This window comes from Mus caroli, chromosome 5, assembly GCF_900094665.2.
Source record: "Mus caroli chromosome 5, CAROLI_EIJ_v1.1, whole genome shotgun sequence".
In the NCBI taxonomy this organism is placed as follows: Eukaryota; Metazoa; Chordata; class Mammalia; order Rodentia; family Muridae; genus Mus; species Mus caroli.
The window spans coordinates 108,257,985-108,285,273 of record NC_034574.1 but is presented as its reverse complement, the minus strand read 5'-3'; the positions used below and the strand labels follow the sequence as shown (position 1 = coordinate 108,285,273).

General features: G+C 47.7%; 3 protein-coding genes across 3 annotated transcripts; 1 reads left to right on the top strand and 2 right to left on the bottom strand.

Annotated features, from left to right (window-relative positions):
* Positions 1 to 497: 497 nt before the first annotated feature.
* Triap1 (TP53 regulated inhibitor of apoptosis 1) lies at positions 498 to 3,239 on the bottom strand. The gene is made up of 2 exons (XM_021162393.2): positions 3,036 to 3,239; positions 498 to 1,374 (listed from the first exon to the last, which is right to left on the bottom strand). Exons 1-2 carry the CDS (start codon positions 3,180 to 3,182, stop codon positions 1,291 to 1,293), a joined length of 231 nt encoding a protein of 76 aa, XP_021018052.1. The 5' UTR covers positions 3,183 to 3,239; the 3' UTR covers positions 498 to 1,290.
* Positions 3,240 to 3,245: 6 nt separating this feature from the next.
* Positions 3,246 to 10,318, top strand: Gatc (glutamyl-tRNA amidotransferase subunit C). Its single transcript, XM_021162392.2, has 3 exons — positions 3,246 to 3,599; positions 8,845 to 8,948; positions 9,823 to 10,318. The coding sequence occupies exons 1-3, from the start codon at positions 3,292 to 3,294 to the stop codon at positions 9,876 to 9,878; spliced, it is 468 nt and encodes a 155-aa protein (XP_021018051.2). The 5' UTR covers positions 3,246 to 3,291; the 3' UTR covers positions 9,879 to 10,318.
* A 1,034-nt stretch (positions 10,319 to 11,352) lies between these two features.
* On the bottom strand, positions 11,353 to 17,229 carry Srsf9 (serine and arginine rich splicing factor 9). Its single transcript, XM_021162391.1, has 4 exons — positions 16,867 to 17,229; positions 13,749 to 13,909; positions 12,134 to 12,306; positions 11,353 to 11,847 (listed from the first exon to the last, which is right to left on the bottom strand). Exons 1-4 carry the CDS (start codon positions 17,055 to 17,057, stop codon positions 11,704 to 11,706), a joined length of 669 nt encoding a protein of 222 aa, XP_021018050.1. The 5' UTR covers positions 17,058 to 17,229; the 3' UTR covers positions 11,353 to 11,703.
* Positions 17,230 to 27,289: the final 10,060 nt, after the last annotated feature.

Below are 27,289 nucleotides of genomic sequence, written 5' to 3'. Positions count from 1 at the left end.
AAAAAAAAAAAAAAAAGAAAAGTAACTGAGGCCCCCCCACAGTGTGGCAGCACACACCTATAATCTTGGGAGGTGGAGGCAGAGGATCAAGAGTTCATCAGCCTGGCCTACATGAAACCTTGCCTTGAACAAAAATGGTCCTGGGATGTAGCTCAGGTGATAAACGCTGGAGTGCAGGAAATCCTGGGTCAGTAGCACTCACCTCTTTACGGATATACTAAGTCCTGGTCAAGGTAGACAGCTGTGAGGACCACCTAACATTGTTCGGAGACCACAATACATAACATTTAAAGGAGCCGTTTATACAGGTGAGCATGTGGAATCCAGCAGGTCGTCCGCAGAGGCAGGCCTTAAAGTCAGATTTCTAATCTAAGTGCTAACCTAGACTTAATTAAACAAATCAAGTTACGAGGCAAAGCCGGCTCTGCAACGAAATGAGATGCCTGGGGCACGGGACATAAATGCTCAATAAAGTGCAGGGTTTCGGGAGCAAAGAGTAAAGTTTGAATTTTAGGATTTATTTCATTTCATGATTACAGACTTAGGGCATGGTAGGCAAACAAAAATCAGTAAGCACCTTTCCCCACATAGCCGGACACAGTCGCCTTTTATGTGATCTGCACACTGACTTGAACTCATGGAGTTGAAAGTTAGCAACAGCAAACCTGGGACGCAGATGACTCTTGCACGGCCACCCCAGGGGTTGGAGTTGTGAGCAGCAACGCTGTGAGCTCCAAAGTTGGTGTTTATGTCATTTCTGAAGATTCTGAATGGTAAGCTGACACCTCGTTAAGGCAAGAGCTCCGCAAAGCTGTCTTCTTCCATAACCCAGGCCACCAGCAGTCGGAAGCGTTACTATAAAATTACAATCATGTTTCCAAGCAGTGATTGAACCGGTTGTGTCCGCATCCCTTTTCAGAGCATCCCTGAGAGGAAAAAGAGGTCCTGACCGACCCCCGTGAGCAATGCCTCCCATAGTCCACCCAGGTCCTCTGCAGCAAACGCTGCCAGCCTTAATCCTGACCAGTTTACCATACCCACATCCAAGGACCAGTTAAAGCTGATGCCAGACCATAGTTTGCAACCATAACCCCAAGAAGCTGTTCTGCTGTGGCACGAGGAGTTCCTCAGGATGCCAGCAAAAGTGAAGTTGCCTCAAAGCAGGAATGACAGCTTCCGAATGGAGGAGAACACCTTTAACATCTTGGAATCCCATGCTAGCTTCACAGCCTTCGCTGACAGAATCCAGAAGCCTCTCACTTTACTGATGTCTTCCAAGTGGCAGGCAGGTCAAGAGGAGTTTTCAGGCTTTTCTTTGCCATGGCCCATGAACTCCAGGCCTTCAATAGGAATCTCTTTCTCCTTGATTGCTTTCTAAAGGAGGAAGAAAATGCACTATCAGTCCACGACAGCTTGCAGTCCATGTTTTGTGAATGAGGTGTAATGGTACAGAGGTAAACCACACTGAACTAGAAGGGCTTGAAAGCCACCATTCAAGGGGAACCCTTTTGTTGTTGGTTTTTTGTTTGTTTGTTGGTTTGAGACAGGGTTTCTCTGCATAGCCCTGGCTGTCCTGGAACTCACTCTGTAGCCCTGGCTATCCTGGAACTCAGAAATCCGCCTGCCTCTGCCTCCCAAGTGCTGGGATTAAAGGCGAGCACCACCACCGCCCAGCTGGGCACCCTTTTTTTGAGACAAGGTCTCATTCTGTAGCTCTGGCTACTCTGGAACCCACACACCCTGCCTGCCTCTGAATCCTGGGATTAAAAGTGAGTACGGTTTAGCCCTGTTTTAACAAAGCAGTGCCAAGCCGGGCGTGGTGGCCCACGCCTTTAATCCCAGCACTCGGGAGGCAGAGGCAGGCGGATTTCTGAGTTTGAGGCCAGCCTGGTCTACAAAGTGAGTGCCAGGACNCACGCCTTTAATCCCAGCACTCGGGAGGCAGAGGCAGGCGGATTTCTGAGTTCGAGGCCAGCCTGGTCTACAAAGCAGGTTCCCGGGGGCACAAGAAAAAACACCTAAACCCTGAAAAAAAAAAAAAAAAAAAAAAAAAAAAACAAAGCAGTGCCACTGTACAGACTGTAATGTAAGTCCTGTGTGGTATGCACACCTGCTCTTGGGAGGTGAGGCCCGAAGATCAGTTCAGGTGCCTATCTCTATCTTAGTGACAGTGTTCACTCCGAATCGGCTCTGTGACCTTGAGTTACCGTCCCTGTCTGAGAACTGGCTAAAGGTAGCTTCTAGAATGGAGAGGTTGTTTTAGGTTAAGTTTGCAGTGCTGGTTCGAAATCAAACCTTACTGGCTACAACTGGTAATTGTGGAGGAAAACAGAGCAATGAAAAGATCACAACAAAACAGGTGACTTCTGCAATGCCTTACCGGTCTAGAAAACAGTGAACACCATCCACTCCTAATAACAATGAAATGACGCACCACCAAAATAAGCAAGGTCATCAGACTCTAGTTCCTTTGAACCATTCACTTCCTATTTCTGACTACTAGTTTTTCCATGTGTAAAATATAGATAATAGAAAAAAATAGATAGATAGATAATAGAACATCTTGTCACCAAGACTTGTGACCTGAACTTTATTCCCAGAACCCACATAAATGTGAAAGGAGTAATCTGACTCCCGGAAGTTGTCTCCGCCCTTATCGCAGCCGGGAACACATTCCCCCCCCCCCCCCNAGACAGGGTTTTTCTGTATAGCCCTGGCTGTCCTAGAACTCACTCTGTAGACCAGACTGGCCTCGAACTCAGAGATCCGCCTGCCTCTGCCTCCCGTGCGCTAGGACATTAAAGGTGTGCGCCACCTCCCCCCGAACACGCCAATTTTTTAAAGATACGGATGATAGCTACTTGCACGTTTGGAATGAATCCCAAATAAATGAGCAGCAACAACAAAATACTAATGTAATCTGTATAAAGCAAAGCACCGCAAAGGCATCCCGGTGTGTCAAGTGGAGACAGCCGGGCGGTTTCGGGGATAGCCGAGGAGGGCTGGCTGCTACGGCGGGGCCGGGCGAGGCTCACCTGCACACACTGCTGGTAGCGTTTGAAGAGGTCGGTGCACGGGTCCCCGGAGCCGTCCCCTTTGAGGAACTTCTCAGCAAACCAGCGGTTGAAGCACTGGTCGTACTCGCGCTTCATGTCAGTGCAAGCCTCCCCGACGCTGTTCATGGCGGTGATGGCAGCTGCGGTGACGGCGACGCATTCTGATGTCGTCACCCCCACCCCGCGCGCGCGCCGCCCTACCGTCTGTCGCTACGGGGGCCGAGAAGCAAAAGAAATGTGGTCACGGGCCGCGAGTGTGCGATTTCGGGCCCCGCTGGACGCGGGCCGAAGCTTTGCTTCCAAAGCGGGTCCACAGGGAAAGATCCAGGCGGCGGGGCTGGGGACCCAGGCTCCACGCCTCGTTCCCCAGGGCAACGGTCGCGTATCCCCCGCGGTAATCGAGCATCTGGAGCGGCTGGCGCTGGTGAACTTCGGCAGCCGCGAGGCGGTGGACCGGCTAGAGAAAGCCATCGCCTTTGCGGATCAGCTGCACGCCGTGGACACCGACGGTGTGGAGCCTCTGGAGTCGGTACTGGAGGACAGGTAAACTCCCGGCTGCGGTCTCGGACCTTTGAGGCTGTTTCAGGTCCTTTGCATAATTGGAAATTTGTCCAGTCACCGCGAGGATGGCTTCACTCTTCCCCTAGTTCATTATTGATCCTGTCACTCTCGCTTAGAACCCTTTTAGCCTTCCCAGTCTCGATGTAAATAGGAACCAAGTCCGAGAATCCCCTACTTCAAAGAGCCGTTACCCGCCCTCTCGGGTGTGCTGTCCCCTCAGTACCCTCCAGCCTAGACTGGTTTACAAACCACGTTTATTTCCTTAGAGTGTTTTCACTTGCCTACCTGAGCATCTGATTAAATATCTGAAGAAGTCAAACACTATATGTATAACCTCAAGTCAGTTCATATGCTAATTACGGGATATCCAAATAACAATTAAGTTATGCCTCATCTTTTTTTTTTTTTTTTTTTTTTTTTTTTTTTTTGAGACAGAATCTGGCTAAAATTTCGAGGAATGGCTTTGAACCCAAGGTTATCTTGCTGTTTCCTTAGTGATATTTATAGGCCTGTATTTACCACCCATAGCATTGGTTTCATAAAGTCACTGAAATGCTTTGCAAAGTTTAAATCTTGTTAGTCTCCTGTCCTTCTCACCTTCGGGTCTTTGATCTGCTGCACAGATCCAGAGAGGTTAACACTATTTGCCTAACATTACCCAGTAATTCACATCAGATACCTGATGTCATTTCCCACCCAAGATCTTCAGGACACGTGCCCATGGTCTTCAGGTCCTCAGGTCCTCGGCTGTCACAGCCCCTCCCCATCTCTCCAAGCTAGCACTGTCAAGTTCTTTCAGCTTCTTGACTTCTCCTTCCCTGTTACTTTTTTTCCCACAATTTTCAGTCCTTGCTTTTTACCAGCTCCTTATCCCACCTACTTCTCCTCTCTTAAGTTGTCGACTGCCATTAATTCTTTTATTCCTTTATACAGTATATTTTTTATGGTTCTACTGGTATTCAAAAGCGCTGTTAATCACTTAAATGTTAGTTCTCTGCCTTCCCCCCTTCTGTTTATCCAAATAGCATGAATCATGTTTGGATTTTTTTTCTTTTGTCTAGCACTGAGTAAATACTTGGGAAATGCTCAAATAAACATCTCATTAATTTATTTGGTGGAGAGAATAGAATTACAGAATCAGCAGTGGTGGTGGTGGTGGTGGTGGTTCAGCGGGTAAGGGCAATTGCTACCAATTCCGATGGTCTTAGTCTGTTCCTGAAGACCCGTATGGTGGAAGCAGAAACTTGACTCTAACAAGTTTTCCTCTGACCTCCCCAGGCACACCATAGTACATACCTCTGCCACATACAAAATTTTAGAATTGTAATTTTTTTCAAGAGTCAGGATTTCCTGTCTTCTAGGAGAAACTAAAGAAATGCAGTTCCTACAAAGGGAGGAGTCAAAAACAAACAAAAAAAGACAAGAAGTATTTTTGTCATGGTGTGGCTCAAATTTGAGCTTGTCATTCAGTGGCCTGAATTTCTTCCCATAAATTATGTTGTTTTAGGTTAATGAACCGGACAAGTCATTTTAATATGACATTTGTAGGACTTCAAAAAAATAGGCCTCATGAATCCCAGCATCTCAGGCCAGACTTGAATGAGCTTTTAATCTTTAAGTGTATGTGCCCGTGAGCCTATGCCTTATGTGTGCAGGAATCCACAGGTTGGAAGTGGCTGCCTGTGAGAGCTCCCGGAGCAGTTTCAGGCAGTGTGAACTTCCATGTTGGTACAAGGAACGAAACCCAGGCCCTCTGTAATAGCTAAATGCTCTTCCCTCATGAGCCATCTCTTGAGCCCGACTTTTTTGTTTGTAGGCAGGGTTTCTCTGCATAGCCCTGGCTGTTCTGGAACTCACTTTGTAGATCAGGCTGTCCTCGAACTCAGAAATCCACCTGCCTCTGCCTCCCAAGTGCTGGGATTAAAGGTGTGCGCCACCACGCCCGGTGACTTGAGTGTTTTAAATGCTTGTCTGAACTCAAAGCATCCTAGTGATCCATAGGTGATCAGTAGTCTTAGGCAACAGCCATGATTACAGCCGAAGCCCTGACTGGCTAGTAGAAGTCTGTCTACACATTAACAATGTATTGTTTGGGTTGATCTACAAAGCCTTAGTGTGCCAGTGCCTTGGGCTAGGAGTTTGTGTCCAGTTATCTTATATGACTTCTGAGGTAGAGTGACATTTCATACAAGAAGCAGGCTTAGAATTTCACAGGAAAAGCCAGGACCTGGGACTCAACCCTGTAACTCTCAAGTAATGCTGCGACAGGCCAGGTAGTAACTCCTAAATACCCCTTTTGCCGTCTTAGCAAATCCAGAGACCGGCTTCACTAACATCTCACTGCAGCCAAATACTTCAACACTTTATTAAAACAAAAACTAGATGGCTCTGTGGATAAAGGCACCTGCTGCCAAGCCTGATGATCGGAGTTCAAACCCCGAGTCCCACATCACATGGTGGAAGGAGAGAACCGACTCTTCCAAGTTGTCCAGATCTCCATATATGCACTGTACACACACACACACATTTTAAAAACAAGTTTTTCTTTTTAAAAATTTTTTTTATTTTATGTAAGTACACTGTAGCTGTCTTCAGACACACCAGAAAAGGGCATCGGATCCCATTACAGATGGTTTTGAGCCACCATGTGGTTGCTGGGAATTGAACTCAGGACCTCTGGAAGAGGAGTCAGTGCTCTTAACCTCTGAGCCATCTCTCCAGCCTCATCAAGCCTTTTGCAAAGGAAGTATTCTACCTTTGAGCTGTAACTCTAGCTCCCTAATGTCTGGAATAAGTCAACCAAGCTCTCATTCTAAGTCTGTAGCAAAGTGAAAACAGAAATGGGAGGGGAAAGTTTTGCAGATACAAGTTGTAGTGCAAAGCAACCAGGGAGTCACCGAAGCAAAGTGAACCAACTGTTGTACGGTTCAAGATCAGAAGCAAAGTCCCTCCTCTCTCTGCTGCTAAGAACTTCCTGTTACTGGGGTAAATCGCTGTCCACAGTTATCATAGGTGATAAGTAGTTCGTAACCCCTTTTCAACCAGGATTCCTCATTGGGACTAGGATACAGAAAGAATGTTTTCATTCCTCACAGGAAAGTGCACAGCTTATGTTAGCCTAGATGCCAAGGTTATGGAAATGGATAGATATCTTAAAGAGCATTAAAACTCACTGTGAAGAATCCTGGTAAAGACGACAGGTACTTAGTAAACAACTGGCCTGAAACTGCCCATGGTGGCTCAAACCCATAATTGTAGGACTTGGGATGCTCCAGCAAGACTGATGCAAGCTTTGAGTTTCGTCAATGATTAAAAGAGACCATGTTTCCCAAAAAACAGACAGAGGCTGGAGATGACTTAGTTAAGAACATATGCTGCAGCTCTTGCAACGAGGTCCCCCAGATTGAGTCCCAACACCCACGTTAGGTGGCTCATAGACACCCACAATTCCAGATCCAGGGTCTCTCAAGGCAAGGGCACTCAGACCCCCTCACATATTAAAACTAAAAACTATTTTTGAAAAACCTTCTGGGGCTGGAGAAGATGGCTCAGGGGTTAGGAGCACTAACTGCCTTTCCAGAGGACCTAGGTTCGATTCCCAGCACCCACATGGTAGCTAACAATTCTCTGTAATTCTAATTACAAGGGAATCCAATGCCTTCTTCTAGCCTCTATGGGTACACACACACAGGGGAAACCTCCAATCATGTAAAATAAAAATCTCATAGATGAATGCCCCAAAGCCAGTAAGCATGAAGTCCTTGGCTGGTTCCTCAGCACTACCAAAGCCAAACAAAACTGTCCCTTCCTCAACCCCAGCCAGGCCTGTTAGCACTTTAGATTCTTGTTGCTGCAAGAACGCTGGCCCAGCACTGTGGCGCCAGTGTTTGCATTTCCCTTTTTCACTTTGCTTTTTCAAGACAGGGTTTCTCTGTGTAGCCCTGGCTGTCCTGAAACTCACTCTGTAGACCAGGCTGGCCTCGAACTCAAGAAATCTGCCTGCCTCTGCCTCCCAAGTGCTGGGTTTAAAGGCACGCGCCACCACCGCACCGTAAGACAGGATCTGTGTTTGTTGTGGAACACTAACAGTATGATGTGGCTGCTGCTGTCCTGAGCTGTCAGCAGGTCAAACTATCCAAAGACTTGCCCACCTCAGGCTCCTTGACTGTTTTGAAGGAAGGAGTTCAAAAGGCCCTACCCCTCCCCAAGATTTACCACCAGTTAACAGTTGGTGGGAGAGGTATTTTTCTTTCCAGTGTTGTAACTGCTCATAAAGTTCGTGATCCTACAAGTAATCCATTGCTTCACCAAGCTAGACTTGGATCTGTCAATGAATAGATATTAGTCTTCCTGGGAAATTTTCATTCAGCAGTCATCTGCCTTTCACTTGTGGTACACCAGCCTTAGCCTCATGTCAGTATGTGCCACCAAACCTGCCTGATGCTTCTGTTTGTACTGCATTTATTGAAGATGGGTATGAGAGTGTCACAGCGCATGTGTGGAGGGGAACTGCATCTCTTTCATTTGCATCCTAAGAACCAAACATCACCTTTGCTGGATCCTTTTCCACTACTCCACTTTGTTTTCTTTAGTCAAGCAAACATTTTGAGGCTGAATAGATGGCTCAGTGGTTAAGAATGAGAACTGTTCATGCAGAGTACCCAGCACCCAAACCAGCCAGGCAGGTCACAACTGTCTCTCACTCTGACTCCAGAGGATCTGATGCCTTTGGCTTCCATGAGCACCTGTACTCATGCGCACATACCCACATAGACATACACATACATAAATAATAAAAACTTAAATTACATTTGATGTTTATAAAGAAAACTTAAAATACAGGGGTGATAAGTAACTTGTTGTATTAGGACTTGAAGTCAGCTGACTTAAGATCTATGCTCTTAGGGATCCTCCAACAGAACCCTAAGTCCCAGAAAGACCAGCCACCTTTGCGTGGTGCAGCAGTTTTTGTTGTTTTTTTTTTTCTTCTCTCCCTTCTGTGTTAGGGATTTAATTTAAGAGCCTCACATACAAGCAGCACTCATTGAACTTCTGACCTACTGCTACAGCTCTCTGGTCTACTTTTACTACAGCACTCCTAACTAGGCACAGCAGCCACAGCAAAGACTGTTCTGCCCCTCTACAGCCTCCTTAGGGGTCCTGTCTCTCTGTACTCTGGAAGCTTCAAGTCTCTCAAACTGTAAACTCTGGCATTTGCTTTTTACAGATGTCTCTACTTGAGATCTGACAATGTTGCAGAAGGCAGCTGTGCTGAAGAACTACTACAGAATTCCAATCACGTTGTGGAGGAATACTTTGTGGCCCCCCCAGGTATGTGATACCCAGAGTGGCTCAGACATTCTTGCTGGAGACAAATACTATCTGAATGCAAAAGGACAAACTGCACACAAGTGGTGGCATTGTAAATGACAAGTATCCAGGAGTCATATTCACCTTTAGGGTCCAGTCACACTGAAAGAGAAGTGCAGGATTAAGGGGTATGCACAGCAGACTGCACATCTCTGCGCCTGGAAGCCTGTCTACAGGCACAACTGGCTCCTCCATACAGAGTAACCCAAGCCTATTTGCTTGGGAAATTAAGTATATGACATCTGTCTGGCATTTCCTCAGCTTTATTGGCAATCAATTCAAATAAGACTTAACAGTGCCACACAGGCCAGCTGAAACATACCTGTAAGTATGTCAGCCATGGTTTGTAATCCCTAATATAGCAACTTGCGTTTCCAGGCTCACTGTACACAGTTTAGAACTTGTTGTCTCCTGTGCATGAGTTCTCAGAGCTGCCAGGCAGTCAGCAATAAACCCTGTGAGCGGGAGGACGGAACTCTATGCTAACCATGCTGTTTGCCTTGGCTGGCTAAAGATCCTTACAGTGGCAGGGCCAGTAGTTCCTCCTACTTCATTTCATGACATGTACCAAGGGATCACACTGCAGACAGGACCTTGCTCCTGACAGAGGTTTGGTCTGTCTTTCACTCTTACCTGCATCTGTTCCTTGCCTGTATGCACTGAACAGCACGGATCTGGCTTCACTCTGAACCGTTAACTGATGCTTGAGAGTTAGGAAGAAGGACGGCATCAATACTTACTTCCAGTTCTCCGTGAAATCCATGTGACCAGTTAGTTTAGGAGAGCCAGCTGGACATCAGGCTCAACTCTAATGTTCTTCTTATTTTTCAAACAGGTAATATTTCCTTGCCAGACATGGTAAACAAGATTCCTTCTTCCACAGCAGAGTAGCTATTCTGGGGAAGGGGCACCCTGTCAACATGGTGGACTCACAAGGGTGGTCATTTGCTTCTGTGAACTCTATCTAGTATAAACTGGATTTACAGTTTCTTGGTAATTGATCCGAAGACAGAACTGGACAACACCCAGCTAGCAGAGAACCACAAGCCTGCTTCCAAGGGAATGGATCAAATACTCAGACTCATTCTGTCTGAAAAACAACCTCCTCCCTCCTCTGCCCTAAAAACACCACCTTGCCAAAATATATCTAGGCGGACTCTTCTGTTTAGGTGTAAGAGACAGATGACCTGGGATGAAGAGACAAACCAGTTCTTTTTAGTTGCTTTCCCACTGGCTTCAGAGCCAGCACATCACCATCTGTTTCTGGGTACCTACCTTATTCCTACCAGAGGGCTCGTTTTCTGGATAAGTTTGAATAGTATCAAAGTAAACTACAGCCTGGAACTCCTAATTCAGAACTATCTTTCTTTCTCAGAGAGCTATCCAACCTCCACCTTGCACTCAAGTGTCCATGAACAACATACATACAACAACACACACACACAAACAGTATACGTGAACACCCAACCCCCAGACACATACCATGCAATATGAACACCAGCCAAATAGTTCCTTTCTGAAAAGAGAACTCGTTAAAAATAGCCCTGGGCCCGTCTTCATTCTTTCTCTTCCCTTTATCTGCAATGTCTGTGTCCCCCACACACCCTTTTCTTGTTGCTCAGATAGGCCTCTCTGTACATCAGGCTGGCCTTGAGCACACAGCTATCTTCCCGCTACGGCCTCCCAAGCACAGAGGTTGGAGGCCTGAGCCACCTCAGTGAACTACTATTACAGAGAGTTCAGTTTACAATGCCAGGTCTGAATTGTAAGAACTCCGAATCTGGGTCAGAGATCCCTCAGTCATTCAGAGAACTTCCTATCCCAGGTGTGGTGGCTCTGAGTCTTTCATTTCATTCCAACACTTGGGAGGCAGAGGCCAACAGATCCCTGAGTTCAAGGCCAGCCTGGTCTACAGAGCCAGAATTATTCTGAGAAACCCTCTCTGGAAAAGAAAATGTAAAGAAAGAAAGACATCAAACCAAAGAAACAAAACTCCAGCACTTCCTGTTCTTCAGCCTGAGCTGAGTTGGGCTCTGGTACCCACCTCAACTCAAGGTGACCCATGACCTCCTGCATTTGCAGCTCCACAGGAGTTGATGCTGTCTTTCTGGCCTCTGTAGGCACTAACACACACATGGCATAAACATGTAAATAAAAACCAACCTTTAAAATAAAAAATTAAAATAAAAAACCAGAGTCTGCCTTTGGTGTTGATTTTTTACAATCGCCACCATTACTCTGGCAGAGTGATGAGTTTCTGCTCCTTACAAACTACCATGACAACTCAAACGATGGTTCTCTTTGGTCAGTACCTGAGTATGTAGTATGAAACCTACATACTCAATCAAAGACAACTGCACGCAAGTACTAAACATTTAAAATATATTTCTGAACAAAACGGGCCCCTTGGTCGTCGTGACTGCCGTCTCTGAGCAGAGCAGCCCATGAAGATGCAGCACTGGTTTCCGACCCATAGTCAGGGTGAGAAATATACAGCTTGTTCCTGAACCACAGCCACACCTTCTCTCTGCAGCCTAACAGGTCACTGCTAGTATGGTGGCTCTAGCCGAAATTATGTAGTTCCTTACAATAAAAAAAAAATAAAAAGAAAAGAAAAAAAATGTCCTAAGACTCTAATCAATCTGGAATGTAGACTCTGAGCACAAAGTAGCCCAGCTCATCTAAAAAACTGAAGAGACCCTTCCTTCCCACCCCCTCAGTAGGGCCTGAAAGGAGAGAAGTAGTGTGGCGAGCCCCGGCTTTGGTATGGCGAGTCGCGGCCCCTGGACCCGGACCGCGACCGTGAGTAGCCATAGCTGGTGCTTCTCTCAGGATACACTCGGATGTAGGAAGTCTCACCCTAAAATCCAAACAAACAGAAGGGAAGAGTGAAGACCCAGAGGCACGAGCAAAGCCCAGCCCCGGCACTCACTGTGTGCCTGGCACTGTCACCTCTCTCAACGTTCACTGTCACATGGAGGTGGGTACCCGCCCTCTCCGTTTCAAACGGAGGCTATAAGCAGAGCAACCCCCGTGGCTCTGTTCACTCTAGACAGGCTTTAAGGTAGAGTGACATCATCAAATGAAAAAAGTACGACCCGCTGCTATTGATGGTCAATTAGACTCAACGGAAGGCATGAACCCACCTCGTGAGAGCGGAATTTGGTGTCATCCAGTTTACGCAGAGCATATTCCATGTCCTCTTTTCTCAAATATTCAACCATCCCCATTCCGTCCTTCTGTACGTCTGCATAACAGACATCCCCAGCTTCTCGCATGTGATCTTTCAGGTCCTGCCAGCTGCCTGATGGAGGAAGTCCTGGCAGAGAATGGAAGAGAGGACCACAACCTCAGCTGTGCTAACTGCCCTACGAGAGCTGGCTATGCCTATGATGGTCTACGCTCTGTGATCACTTAATTCTTAAGGGTTCCCAAGTCACAAAGCATATGGGGCAGAGAACCAGAGAACTATATTGAAGTATATATGGTAAGCCACTGTGAGAAGCTGGTCTAAGGTAACTGTCCAGAGACCAAAGCCTCTCAACTAAGCAAACAAATCTGCCTGTCACAGGCTTCCAACCTCTGAGAATTTACCACTCTGTGCTTCACAATCAATGTGACACTCCCCAAACCTAGTTCCAGGTTTTATCCATTATGAAACTTATTAGTACCAAGTATTTCTTGCTGAACTTATTTTTCCCAAGACATGAGTTTTGAAAAAAGCCAAGTGCAGCCAAGGGAACAGCACAAGAGTCCGTGTTTGTTTCTTTACAGCGTGACTGGCTGACAGAGCACAGAATACCTCGTTAAGAGACCCACAGTCCTCACTACGGTGGGGAAGGAACACTCACGCTAAAGCTAGTTGGAGTCATACGACCCTACCTGGTGTCATGAAAGGGAAATGTGCTCCTGCTCTCAAAGGCTGTGTTTGCTGCGCACAGCTCGGGACTGCAGCCATTTCCTAATAGTTTTCTAAGCAGGAGTTCAGAGCAGCATGGAGAGAAAAAAAGATAATGTATGACAACTTGAAGGAGGGAGTGGAGTCCTAGGGTTAAAAACTACAGAGGAACACAGGGAGACAGATTCCATCACTCGTACACATGACTATGATTGTGGGACTGTCACACTTTAAAAGGGCCCTTCAACCGCCCTGTGACATGCAGAGGACCCTGCCCAGGGTCTTAGCACAGCACTGATATTTTAAAGACACAGCTGAGCTGAGCACTTGGCACATCATCTGGTGACACCAGTTATAAATAAAAGCTCTATCCCTCCCAATGCAATCCCCACGATTCTAGGTTGTGTGCAGCTGGCTCCTGTGATGTCTGTGAAGGAACATTCCCAGAGGAAAGGTCTGCAGACAAAGTGCTCTCCCATCATCTTGGCCTCTCACCAGTAAGAAAGCACTCTAAGAAACGTGTTTCTCAGACCATGGTGGCGTACGCCTTTAATCACAGTGCTCAGGAGGCAGAGGCAGGGAGATCTCTGAGTTCTAGGACAGCCTGGTCTACAGAGTAAGTTTTAAGACTACCCAGAGACCGGTTCAGAACAAAAAGAGCAGTAGGTTTCCGTCCCACATAGGCTGCATTACTTGCACGGTTTCATCCGTACAATGTCTGCCTCCCTGACTAACCAGAGCAGAGCTTTCCGCTGCCCAGGTGCACTGGCTCCTGAGAAGCCAGCATGTCCCAAGTCCTCAACACTAAGCCACACACTTCCTTGAAGGCTAGACTCTCGTTCAGCAAAGTGGTGAGAACATACCTGAAACAAGAACTCGGAAATCTGACCGTCTTGTAGGAGGCCCATTCCTCGCACCACGGGGCCACCCACCCCGACCTCCATAAGTCCTGGGGAACTCCACACGGAGTCGACACTGGCCATAATCGTAACCGTTTCTTCCATAGATCGCATCCTCAGCATCTCTGCAAGGCAAAGACTGAGATCAGTGCTGCCCCACAGGCTGGGTGACTTCTCCATGGAGGGCGAGAGTCACTGAGCGGGGAGGGAAGTCAGCCGGAGGGAACAGGGAGATGGACACCAGACACAAGCTTGCCACACTTGCGCTCAGGTGGAGGGCCGTTCACATTATTGACAGCTGGGACAGCAAGATGGCTCAGCCAGGGCATGCACACACTCTGAAGTGCAAAATATGTTAAGAAACTGAAAGTGCAAAATATACCCAGAAACTGAAAAATACACACAAACCAACCAAAAACCAACTTGACAATTAATGGAGGGGTTTGAATATGAGCTCAAGATGTGACATGTATGCATGGAGGCAGCACAACAAACTCATTATTCTGAACGCACAGCTCCGGTTGTCAAGCACATGGTTCTCCAGGGATGAGAAATGCAGATAAACAGAGTACTTGGACGGTGCTGACTCAGGGACTGGAGACGGCTCCACCGCTAAGAGAGCTCACTGTTCTTCCGTGGGACAGGGCTTCGGTCCTCAGCACCCACACAGAAGCTCGTAACAGTCTGCAACTCCAGTTCAAGGGGATCCTGTGTTTCTTTTGTCCTATGACCCCCACTATGCATCTGACATACTGGGTGCATATACACACACAAATCAGTTTTGGGGGGAGGCTGATCCGTAGGATTAAAATAATTGTTGACAGATAACTCATTTTGTCAATAAACCAAATTTATCAAAACATGGCAAGCATATTCTCTAAAGCAGGGATTCTCAACCTGTCACCACCCCTCTGGCAAACCTTTATGTCTATATGACTATCCATAGCAGTAGCAAAATTAGCTATGAAGTAGCAAGGGAAATAATTCTATGATTGGAGGTCACTACAACATGGAGAACTAACTGTATTGCAGGAAGGTTGAGAACGCCCACCGACAGCTTGGAAACATCCTACAATAGGCCCCGTAACAGTCTTCCACAAGACAAAGCTTACTGAGCAGGAGACACTTTAATGTTCCCAAAAGCCAGGCATCCGGGAGGCTGAGGCAGGGAGTTCTGAGACCACCGTGGTGGACAAAGAAAGACTGCCTCAAAAAGTCACTGCAAAATTAAATTAAAGACTAATGAGAGGAGGGCCCGTCAGCACCCACAGGACAGTTCCCAACCATCAGTAACTCCAGTCCCAGGGGAGCCAACCACCTCTTCTGACTTCCTTGGGCAACAGGCATGCACATGGAGCAAATATAGCCAGGTAACACACACACACACATCTTAATAAATAATAAATAAATTAAATTTTAAAAAAAAGAAAAGAAAAAGATAAGAGGTCTAGGTTCTGTGACTCACGTCTTTAACACCAGCTACGGGAGCCAGAGGCAAACGATCTCTGTGAGTTCGAATTCTGGCCAGTCAGAGCTATAGTATAAGATCCTGTCTAAAACACACACACACAAAAAAAGGCATCAAGGAACACGACCACGGCACCTTGACTGCTGGAGTGAATTACAATGGACTGGAAGGGTCAAGCGTATTAAGGATTAAAAGCAGAATTTGTAAGTAAAGGATATAAGTTACCTCTTGAAGCTTTTATAACTCTAATTGAGAAATTATAGTTAATTTATAACTGCCTACCCAACAGTTATCAAATCTTAAGTGCTTTCTTTGAAACTTCCCAAATAGAGCAGAATATAGGTCTTCTGTTAAGACTAAAGGAAAAACAGGATAGTGTCACACCAAGTAACGGGGTACAAATCCTACCTAGATCCTCTCCAAACACCTACCAATTGTTATCCCTTTACTAACCTCTTGCATTAAACAATCCACATTTTGTGTGAAATATGGTCAGCATCCTCTGCTTCAGGGGCTATTGAAAACGCTAACTACACGCGGCATGGCACTTGACACAGAACTTGACTATTAAAGACACAATGGCACTGTTCATTAGAGCCATAATTTTTCTCACGTTCATTTGTTTTTAAAAAAAGTAGAAAAAAAAAAAGCTTCAGTCTATTTTTGAGGCAAACTGCAAGACACTTAGGGGATAAGCTGGGTTAGTCTTCAACCATCGAAGTCCGGAGTACTTCTACTGTGAATCCGTAATCTCCAACCCAGGCCGGCGAGACACCGGGTCGATAGGCAGAGATGAAGCTCTCCTCCCAACGAGGCTGAGAAGACAGGGAACAGGTCCTTACTGACCCTCCCAAGGGGACGACCGCCAACGGCGCAGAGATCTCAAAACTAAAGCATACTTTCCGGCCTCTTCCTGACCCAGGGCTCACGACATTTGCACAAAAAAATAAAAAAAATAATAATAAAAAAATCAAAGATCCTTCGGCGCGGGTTTGGGGGAACCTAGCTTTTCCACATCCTTGCTACGATTAACTTCTGGCTTCTGGCGGGGGATTAACTTCCCTCGTTAGAAGGTAATGAAATCAGAGATGCTAACCCCCCCACCCCTCTCTCCCGCTGGTTTAATCCGATCCCCCTTTACTAGAACTAGGCACGGTGGAGCGCCCAAGTAGGGACTGGCCCCAGACACCCCGCTTTCCAGCCGCGCAAAGCAACCTGTGGTCCCCGCCGACGCCGTCTGTTCCCCGGTAACGGCGAGGGCCACCCCCACCCCCAGACCCGAACCCGGATTCGGGAGGAGGGGGACTTAACAGAAGTCTTCCCTCATTTCGGGGTGCTTCCCGTTAGGGTGCCTTTCTCAAACTCGAGGGCTGGGCAGAGCGCGCTGGTTTTTACCCTCCTCGGGGGCAAGTCGGGCGGGCTGGAGCCTTCCGATTGAAGGAAGTGACACCAGGCAAAGCCGCCTCCAGCCGGGGGGCGCCGTGAGGGGTCGGCACGGCGGGGAGGGGGAGGGGAAGGCGCTGGGGGAGGGGAAGGCGCTGGGGGGGGGGAAGGGGAGGGGAGGGGAGGCCGGGCCCGGCGGAGATGGGACGAGCCGCCGGGGGAAATCCTCACCGCGGGTCCTCGAAGCGCACGAAGGCGAAGGGCACGAGGCCGTGCCGGTTCTTGAGCTCGATCTCGCGGATGCGGCCGTACTTATAGAACAGGTCCTCGAGGTCCTTCTCGCGCACGTCGGACGGAAGGTTGCCCACGTAGATGCGCCCGTCGCCCTCGCCGCCGCGCTCGTCCGCCCAGCCCGACGACATCCGCACCGGCCGACGCCGCGGGCCCGCCGCAGCCCACGTCCCGTCGCAGCCGCCTCCGCCGCCGCCGCCTCCTCAGCCCGGGGCCCCCCGCCGCAACCTCCCCCGCGGGCTCCCGAGGCGCTCAGCCGCACTGCATTGTGGGAACGCGGCGCGGAAGCCGTGAGGAAGCGGGGGCGGGAGGGGGGCGGCAGTCGGAGGATTTTTAAAGCGATCTTAAAGGGGCAGCCGCCGCCGCCGCGAGGTGCGCTTGCGCAGAGGGCGGGGTCTCTCCCTAGAGATGCGAGCGGAAGGTTCCTGGCGGTGGGAACCGAGCGCCCCCTAAGCTGGGAGGTCACTGAGCCTAGGTGAGCGTGGGGCTGTCCTTCTGAGGAGAAGGACGCCGACCCCACAGAAGCCCTCAGGCTGCCCAGCGCTGGGCTATCCTGGCCCTCGGTCTGAGGTCTGTAGTCGTCCCTTAGACCCGAGGTGTAAGCCTGGGATGGTCGCCAAAGCTTGGTTGTCCGAGTTTATGGAGAGTGGATGCGCAAACCTTTCGTTCCAACACTCCGAACCCGGACAGAGGAGGAGGATCTATCTCCATGAGTTCAAGGCCAGCCTGGTTTACATAGAGAAAGAAAAGGTATAGTGGGGAAGAAGGTTTATTGTAGGTATGTGGGAGAGCATTCTATACTCAGAGGAAGGCCGTCTAGGAGAGTCCAGAAGGGGACGTGACCAGGCTGGACCCTGTGAGGAGAGGCGGGAAGGAGAGGGGAAAACGATCCAGCAGCCAGGAGGTCAGAAGGTGTAAAAAGAGGTAGGTAGTCAAGATGTCTGGATTATATAAGGAAAAGCCTCTAGGGGAAGGGCAGCCTAGCCCCTGGCCTGGAGGGCGGGGTATGTGAGCCAAACCGTGTAGCAGATAAAGACTGGTGGATGCCAGAAGCTGGAGACCAGGTCTGCTTTGGTATCTTAAATAGGCACCTGAGCGGATCGTCCCGGGTTTGAAATTTCACAGCTACCCTGTCTCCAAGAAAGAGAGAGAAAAGAGAATCTGTGGAGGATACACATGTATTATTTCATATAATCACAAGCATCCCTGTAGAGTTTGCCTATCTGTGCATTCTGAACTATAGAACATCCTCACAAAACAAAACAGTGAGTGGGGATGCATGCTGGTAAATCTCACTCTCCTGAGGCTAAGGTAGGAGACTTAAAAATTCTAGGCTAGCCTTGACAACAACTTACTGAGATCCTGCCCTGAAAAACTATTTAAACCTAGATGCCTGGAGGGATATAAGGCAAAGCTAGCAAGATGATAGAGAGCTGTAACCCTAGGCAGTGTGTGTTCCCTCGGTGGTTGTTTCACTTGTTCTCTGTAAGATTTTGGATCCCAGCCTAAGGCTACACCATAAAACAATATGTCCAGAGGCTGGAGAGATGGCGCCAGTGATTAAGAGCCTTGGCTGCTTTTCCAAAGGACCTGAGTTCAATACCCAGTACCTACATGGCAGCTCACAGCTGTCTGTAACTCCAGTGCCAGGAGACTGACATTCTCACACAGACAGACATATAGGCAAAAACACCGATGCACATATAATAAATCTTTAGAAACAAAAAAACCCAAAAGCCTCAAATTACATATATTTATGTTTATCCTTGAATTCTGTGTAGTTAAAGAAAGAAAAAAAAAAAAGGACAGGTGGAACTCTGAATTTGAGGCCAGCCAAGTATGCAGAGCTAATCCCAAGACAGCCAAGGATGCACAGAGAAAAACTGTCTTTAAAAAAATAAAAAGCGGGGGTGGGGGGGTGTATAGGGGACTTTTGGGATAGCATTTGAAATGTAAGTGAAGAAAATATCCAAGGGAAAAAAAAAGCCGGTGGTAGTGGTGGCGCACACCTTTAATCCCAGCACTCAGGAGGCAGAGGCAGGCGGATTTCTGAATTCGAGGCCAGCCTGGTCTACAGAGTGAGTTCCAGGACAACCAGGGCTACACAGAGAAACCCTGTCTGGAAAAAACAAAAACAAAACCCAAAAACACAAAATATAACTAGGTATTGCTTATCACCCAAAAGCATAGAAACTTTTCAAAGGATGTGGGTGGAGACGGTCACCTTCAGCAATACATGGAGTTTGAGGGCAACCCAGCCTACATCAGAAAAGCAAAACAAAACAAAAACCTAACTAAATGCTAAGATGTCAGCGTAAAAGTAAGACCCTCCTTCTCTCTGTGGAGCCACCTCCTTGCTTTCTCTGTGGAGCCACCTCCTTGCATTCGCCTCTCCTATATTTGGGTAAGACATCTGCTGATGGCAACAATCCTCTATTTTTGTACTTTTCTGTGTTTACCAAATTGTAATTATCCTGTAGTCGGTTTTATAAGTAGAATAAAATGCAATAAATGGCCTCTCAGATATGACTGCGTCTTCCGTCTGGGATATACAACGCTTCTGACTGCTCTTATCAGGCCCAAGAGGCAAACTGGGAAGACTCCTGGCCAGATGGGATCTTGAATGTAAGTGTATGTTTTTAAGGCTTTCTCCAGAGGGCATGGTGACACACACCCTTCATTTCTGTACTTGGGAAACAGAGGCAGGATGCTCTACATAGTGAGTTCAAGGCCAGCCGAGGCTATATAATGAGATACTGTCTCAAAAAAAAAAGGCATTAAACTACATTTTTCAGAGTATACTTAGATGTATTAATATGTTTCTCAATTATCATTTCCATGTAGTATTGCAAAGATTTCTGGTTTTGCTATTGGAGAAAACTGGGTAATATCCTAGGGAGAGAGAGGAGTCAGCTGATAGGAAGGACTCCAGATGGAAAAGCTACTTAGGATTGGCTAAATTGTTAGGAGACAGTTAGGACCCGGTGTGGAACTTAAAGGTGGAGGATTTTGTTCCTGTAAAGCCAGATACTGACTTTTTGTAGATTCCCACACAAATCAGACCAAATCCCGGCTTCCTGTTCACACTCTGCTAAGGCACAGATTGTAGACAGGGAAACATCTATCGATCTCGTTAGTCACCATCTTTGGATTTAAACTAGGCCGTGTTTTCTGACCAGGCAGTTGCTCTGAAGCAGTCAGGTAAAGTAGTTTAGTGAAGGTTAAGACGCTTGAGACCACCTTGGGGTGCTGCCTCCCATGTTTAAGAGCCCCTGAGGGGAGCCTCTGGAGAGTTGGCTTAAGTGGTAAAATGCTTGCCATTCGAGCATAAAACCCAGGCTCAGCTTCTAGAGCCTTAAGTGAAGAGCTACAGTGAAAGCCACTGAGGGGGTAGGGGGGTAGGGGTGGAGAGTCGAGACAGGTGGGCCAAGGGCTCCCAGCAGCCAGTCATACATGTACCCACACACATGTGCATATGCATAGAAACATGTACACACATGGACAGTACAAAGGCATAAACTTTTTTAAAAAGAGGATCTTAGGCTACCAAGATGGCTCGGGGTGGAGGTGCTTGCTGCCCGCTCCAACAACTTGAATTTATTTCCCCAGACTCACATGGTGAAAAGAAAGAACCAGCCCCCACCAGTTTCTGGCCTGACCTACCCTGGATGTTGGGGTAATCTAACCCCCTACACACACACACACACACATTTTATCACATGACTATGTAGGTCTGCCCCCGTGTTTTCAGTTGTTAATTGCTATGCAGGTAGAGCCATGTGCTGGCAGGATATTTGGTATTACCATTTCTCTCACCCATCACCTGCTTTCTATAAGTAATTGCTTGTCCTTCCTCACCTGTCCAAAGGACAATCCCCTGCAATTAATTATGTTAAAAAAGCAAGCAGCCGGGCTGGTGAGATGGCTCAGTGGGTAAGAGCACCCGTCTGCTCCTCCGAAGGTCCGGAGTTCAAATCCCAGCAACCACATGATGGCTCACAACCATCCATAACGAGATCTGACTCCCTTTTCTGGAGTGTCTGAAGACAGCTACAGTGTACTTACATATAATCAATAAATAAATCTTTAAAAAAAAAAAAAAGATTAGCCAAGGCTACATGAGACCATGTCTCAAAACAAACAAACAAACAAAAAGCAAGCAGCCATGGCGGTAAAGGTTGAGTAACCTGCTATGCCAAAGGGCGACACAGAGAGATGAACCAGGTGATGTCCTGTTGCTGGTCGGTTCAGACTGGGTGAATAAGGATGAATAAATGTGGCTTTTTGTAGAATAAGGAGCTGGTGGCTGAGGCTGGGGCAGGAGGACCAGGAAGACCGGGAGGAGAGAAGCTGGTGGGAAGGATGTAGGACACTGAGAACCACGTGGAGAGACTCAGGGGCAGAGAAGTCGCATTCAGTTACGTGGAGAAGCCGAGAGACTGCCCCAGCAAACAGGCCAACAGCTCCAAACTATATAGATGTCTCCGTGTCTTTATTATTAAACCTCAAGTGGGACCCTAAAAGCCCCCGCAGACCATATGCATCGTGACAAGCACACATCACACACACACACTAAAAAAAATAAATAAAAGGGTAGTTTGATAAATACTCATTGCAATATTATAATTGTCATGGTTTGAACATGCTTGGCCCAGAGAGTGGTACTGTTTGGAGGTGTGGCCTTGTTGGAGTGGGCGTGTCCTTGCTGGAGTGGGCATGTCTCTGTAGGAGTGGGCTTTAAGACCCTCCTCCTAGCTCCCTGGAAGCCAGTCTTCTAGCAGCCTTCAGAGGAAGATGTAGAACTCTCAGCTCCTCCTGCACCATGCCTGCCAGGATGCTGCCATGTTCCCGCTTTGATGATAACAATAGACTGAACCTCTGAACCTGTAACCCAGCTCCAATTAAATGTTGTCCTTGATAAGACTTTCCTTGGTCATGGTGTCTGTTCACAGCAGTAAAACCCTAAGACAGTGATGATAATAAGGATGTTATGATTCAAGGCACAGGCCTGTAAGTAATCCCAGCACTCCAACAAGTTGGCATCCCAGGATGCCAAGACGAGAAGATCTCTTGTTTGATGCCAACTCGGACCACGTAGCCAGTTCCAGGCCCACTGAGACCTAGTCTGGAAAAAAACAAAAAACAGAATCAAATGGACGGGACGCAGCTAAGTTGGCAGAGCACCTGCCCTGCCGCAAGAGGAGCTGTGTTTGAGGCCAGCCTTGAGTACCTATGGAGACCCTACCTCAGTGAATGATGAATGCCCTTCCCGCAGCAAGCAATTTTTCTGTCAGAGAGTAGGGCAGTGTCCAATTAAATACAAAAGGCATATCTTCAAACTCTTTCTCTTCTCTCCCTCTTCTCTCTCCTTCTTCCCTCTTCCCTCCTCTTCCCTCTTCCCTCTTTCTCCCTCTCCCTCTCCCTCTCCCTCTTCTCTTCTCTTCTCTCTCTCTCCCCTTTCCCGTGACATCAGTCCCCTCTGGCATTGCAGTAAAATGTTTCCTTCTGTGTGAAAGCTCTCAGTCATGAACTTCTCCCAGTAGGCAGGAGGGGGAGCGAGAGATAAGGAGACAGTTGGTGGGAAAATGAGTCATCCCAGAGACTGGGACTTGACTCGGTCTCGGTCTCGGCTAGCGCTCCTCTGGAGTTGTGGGCTGGGTCACTGGAATGTGTTGTTGGTCTGGACAGCCCGGGAGCTTGCTGTCCGTCACGACCCCGTCCAGTATGTTTGTGAGATGGGTCCATGACTGTCGCTCACTCTGCGCTAGAGCACTCGCCAAACATGCATGAAGCCCGGAGTTTAATGAGGTGTAGGGGGGATGGAAGTGTTGATTTCTGGAGAGCTGTGTGCTTGTGAGCCATGAGCCACGCAGGGGAGGCTGGGAAGAGCCTGCAGCGCAGCTAAATTAGGAGATTTTAGAGAGAGTTAGGAACGGGGGGGGGGGGGGGGAGCCGGCAGTTTGAGGAATGCAAGTGCCAAGCGTGGGAAGACGAGAAGACAGAAGGGGGAGAAAATTCAAGAAGGTTTGCAGTCTGTTGTGAACATAATTCTCCTCTGGTGTTTTCTAAAGAGACAGCAGAGAGAGAGAGAGAGAGAGAGAGAGAGAGAGAGAGAGAGAGAGAGAGAGACCATGGTTTTCAATTATTACAGGATAGCAAAGGAAGGAACTGCAGTTTCTTTGCATATGGCCAAACAGGTGGGGAGAGAGCCTGGTTTTGTATGAGGTTATTTAAAGCAAGGTTTGTAGCAGCCCTGAGCCTTGTGTTTGCTAATTTGTTATAAGCAGATAGGGTCCTCAATATACCTAAGGTTTATTTGAGATAGGGCCTCACTATGTACCCTTGACTGGAATTCAATATGTTGACCAGCCTGGCTTGTAGCTCACAGAGACCTACCAGCTCCTGCCTCAGGAGTGCCTGGATTAAAGGTATAGGTCACCATGCCTGTTAGTTAGTTTTTTCAAGACAGTTTCTCTGTGTAGTCCTGGCTGTCCTGGAACTTATTCTATATACCAGGCTGGCCTTAAACTCACAAAGATCCATCTGCCTCTGCCTCCCAAATGTGATTAAAGGTGCCCCCCCCTTTCTGTCACCTTCCCTTCCCTCCCCAACCCTCCCCCCCCCCATCTCCCCAGGCATCTTTTATTTACTTTTTAGACAGAGACTTACTATGTAACTCTGGCTGGCCTGGAACTCATTAGACAGATCAGATACAAACAATAAATAGCTATGGCTTCACCTACAGGATACATCAGCCTCCCGGAGTACTGAGGTTAAAAGCCTGTGTGCTGCCGCTGAGCCCAGCCTTATTTATTTTAATTATTTAAAATAAACACACGTGGAAGTCAGAGGACAGCTTTGTGCAGTCTCTTGTCTCCCTCCCTCCGCCTTTTTGTGGGTTCTAAGGATTGAATTTATACCCCATGCCTATGCAGCAGGGGCCTCCAGAACCTTTACCCGCTGAGCCACCTCATTGACTCCGCTATAACTGTACAGGTCCTCTTGTAACTCAGGCCGGTCTTCAACGTCATAGATACTTGAGGTTGAATTTGAACCCCCTGATCCTAGAGTCTCCACCTCCCAAGGGCTGGAATTGCAGGTGTGTGTCACCACACCTGGGTTATGAGGTGCTAGGGATTGAACCCCATGTTTTGTACCTGCTTGGCGAGCCCCCTACAGAGTAAACTGCATCCCTGTATCCCCAGCCTAGAACTTCCCAATGGCTGAAGTGTTCTGAGCTCTGTATCGTCCTCATGGGTAATCCAACATTTCAAAGGGAGGTAACACCGAGAAGTCTCCAAACTCACATGTAGTACATTAGAAAGTCAACTGGAGCAGGTAGTCATTACAAGAAACACAAGGTCTGCAGGTCTTCCGCCGCAGGGCTGCAGGCAGCTGTCAGGGAAAGACTTCCCAGAGGGCGTGGCTTCTAAGTGGAGACCAGAACAACCAGATGGTGTCAGGCAGGAAATGAGGGGAGAGGGAAAAGGCTTTCCAGAGAGAAAGAAAACAGACACAAAGGAAGACTCCGGATGAGACTCGGGAGATAGCCTGATGCCCTAAGGCGCTACACAGTTGCGGGGTGGAGGTGGGTAATGGTTGTTTCTTAAGAGACACATTCAAAAAAAAACAAAAAAACAAAAAAAACAAAAAAAAGCCGGGCGTGGTGGCGCAGGCCTTTAATCCCAGCACTCGGGAGGCAGAGGCAGGCGGATTTCTGAGTTCGAGGTCAGCCTGGTCTACAAAGTGAGTTCCAGGACAGCCAAGGCTACACAGAGAAACCCTGTCTCGAAAAACCAAAAAAAAAAAAAAAAACAAAAAACAAAAAACAAAAAAAAGAGACACACATAATTTAGGGTGCGATGTTTAAGGTAACTGAGAACCGCGCTGGATTAGAATACATGTGTAAGTCTTGAGTCTCTGCAGAAGTCAGCATCAGTTGCCTTTACCATACAAATGTTTATTGTGTGTCTCTGAATAGGATGATTGTAAAGCGGCCTTGATACCAGGCTGGAGGTGTGGAGGTGGGAGGAGCCGGTCGGTCGGGAGTCTGGCCTCAGAGAGTCTGCGGAGAGAGCGGAATAGCAAGAGAGTATTGTTAGAAGCCAGAAAGCGAGCAAGATCAGACCGACCAAAAGTCTAGGCTGTAGGAGCTCAGTGCTGTCGGTGGTCGGTAGTCACATTAATAACTGTGATGTACTCCAAACTGAAAGAAACCTTAGGAGAGGGCTTGGTCAATGGGAGGGGTGTGCTCCTCCAAAGGACCCAGGCCACACACGCACACTCACGTGAAAAGATGTTCCTTGTATTTATGGACGTCTCATGCACTATGCTAGCTGCTAGAGACCCAGTAGAGGAGACAGAGGGCCTGCTGCCTGCTGAGGGCCCCATCTACCTCCAGACGTTTTTGCCTTGGGATTCAGGAGTTGCCTCCAGCAGCTTTCCCCTCCTTGCCAGCCCCTCCCTCCCGGCTACCCCAGATGACTCTGCTGGAGCCTGGGCCTTCCTTCTGGGCCTCTGCATGGGCTGTTTTCTCTCTCGGCTCCCAGGCCTCCCGCTTCCCTATCTACCTGAGCTCTCTTTGTGAGGTTAGAGGGAAGCAGACCTGCGTGGTCCACTCTGTAATTTCCCTTTAAGCTCACCCTCCAGAGGCTCTGTACCTTTACTGCCCTGAGTATTTCTGCCCGCTGGTCTCTCTGAAACACTCTATCCTAACAGGGTTCCCTGTTGCATTTTGTTGATATTATGTTAAATATACAGACTGCGAGTTGGGCACAGTGGTAGTGGTGGGGAGTATTCCTGCCACTTTGGAGGCTATGACAGGACCATGGTGACTTCAAGGCAAAGCCTTGTCTCTTTAAAAAGCAAGAAAGCCGGGGTTAATGGCATAAGCTTGTAATCCCAGCACATTGGAGGCTAGAGACCAGGATTTAAAACCAGCCTAGATGATATAACCTGGACTAGATGAGACCCTATCTTAAATTAGAGGTGCACACATAGGTTGGTATAGAGGGCTTACTCAGCAACGCCTAAAGCCATGGGTTCAATGCCTAACACTGCAAAAACAAACTAACAAACACTCTGAATTATAGGTTGCCAGGATTGCTCAGTGAGTACCTCCCATGATGTCCTGGAGCCATAAGAGTGAGCCAAATGAGGAGGCTGGAGAGCTCACTCAGTGGTTCCAAATGCTTACTGCTTACTGTTTCTCTGGAGGACCTGATTAGATTCCTAGCACCCTCATCAGACAGCTCACAACTCCCTCTGAGCCTCTGTGGGTAGCCTGCACTCACATCCACAGAACACATAATTACAAACTTTTAAACCCTAGGTGCCAGCCCTGTCTGAGGAGAGAAGACACAGTGGATCCCTGGAGCTCACTGGCTGGCCCCAGTGTGCTTGTGGAAGATCCAGTCCTGTGGGAAAGCCCGAGGGACAACACTCAAGGTCGTCCTCTGACCTCCACATACTAGCTGCACACAGACACGAGCAGAGATGTACATGTATGCTCTTGTACACGTGTAAAACCTGTAACTTGCCAGGCAGTGGTTGCTCACACCTTAAATCCCAGCACTTGGGAAGCAGAGGCAGGCAGATTTCTGAGTTCGAGGCCAGCCTGGTCTACAAAGTGAGTTCTAGGACAGCCAAGGCTACACAGAGAAACCCTGTCTCAAAAAAATAAAACAAACAAACAAACAAACAAACAAACAAAAACCCACCAAAACAAACAAAACAAAAAACCCTGTAACTTTAGACTGAAATTTTTCTTTGCAACATTTGGCCTTTCCATCCAGAAACTTGGTAATATATATATCATTGTATTCTCAAAAGAAAAAAATTATAATTTAACAATCCTTAAAATTCTTTTGTTTTAAGATCTCCTGTATGTGTGTTTTGCCAACATTTATGTCTAAGTACTGAGTTTGTCTCTTGTGCCTAAGAGGGCATCAAATTCCCTGGAACTAAAGTGATGAATGGTTTTGAGACACTATGTGGGTGCTGAGCACTGAACCCCAATCATCTTCAAGAGTAGCAAGTGTTCTTAATCCCTGAGCCACGTCTCCAGCCCTTAACAATCTTAATTGGCTCATGTCCAGTTGCTTTCCTTGTTAAAGGTCTAGGGGTTTGGAGAGTGTGGCTCAGTTAGTAGAAAGCTTGTTTAGCATGCATAGAACCCTGGCTTTAACCCCCAGCACCTTGTATGCCTAGTGTCCTAGTTAGCATGAACTACCCACTTGACACAGTCCAAGAAAAAGTCTTGAGTAACTTGATTTTGTCAGTTTGGTCTATGGACATGTCTCTAAGGGATTGTCCTCTTTTAAGAAACTATTTGTGCCAGGCATGGTGGTGCACACCTTTAATC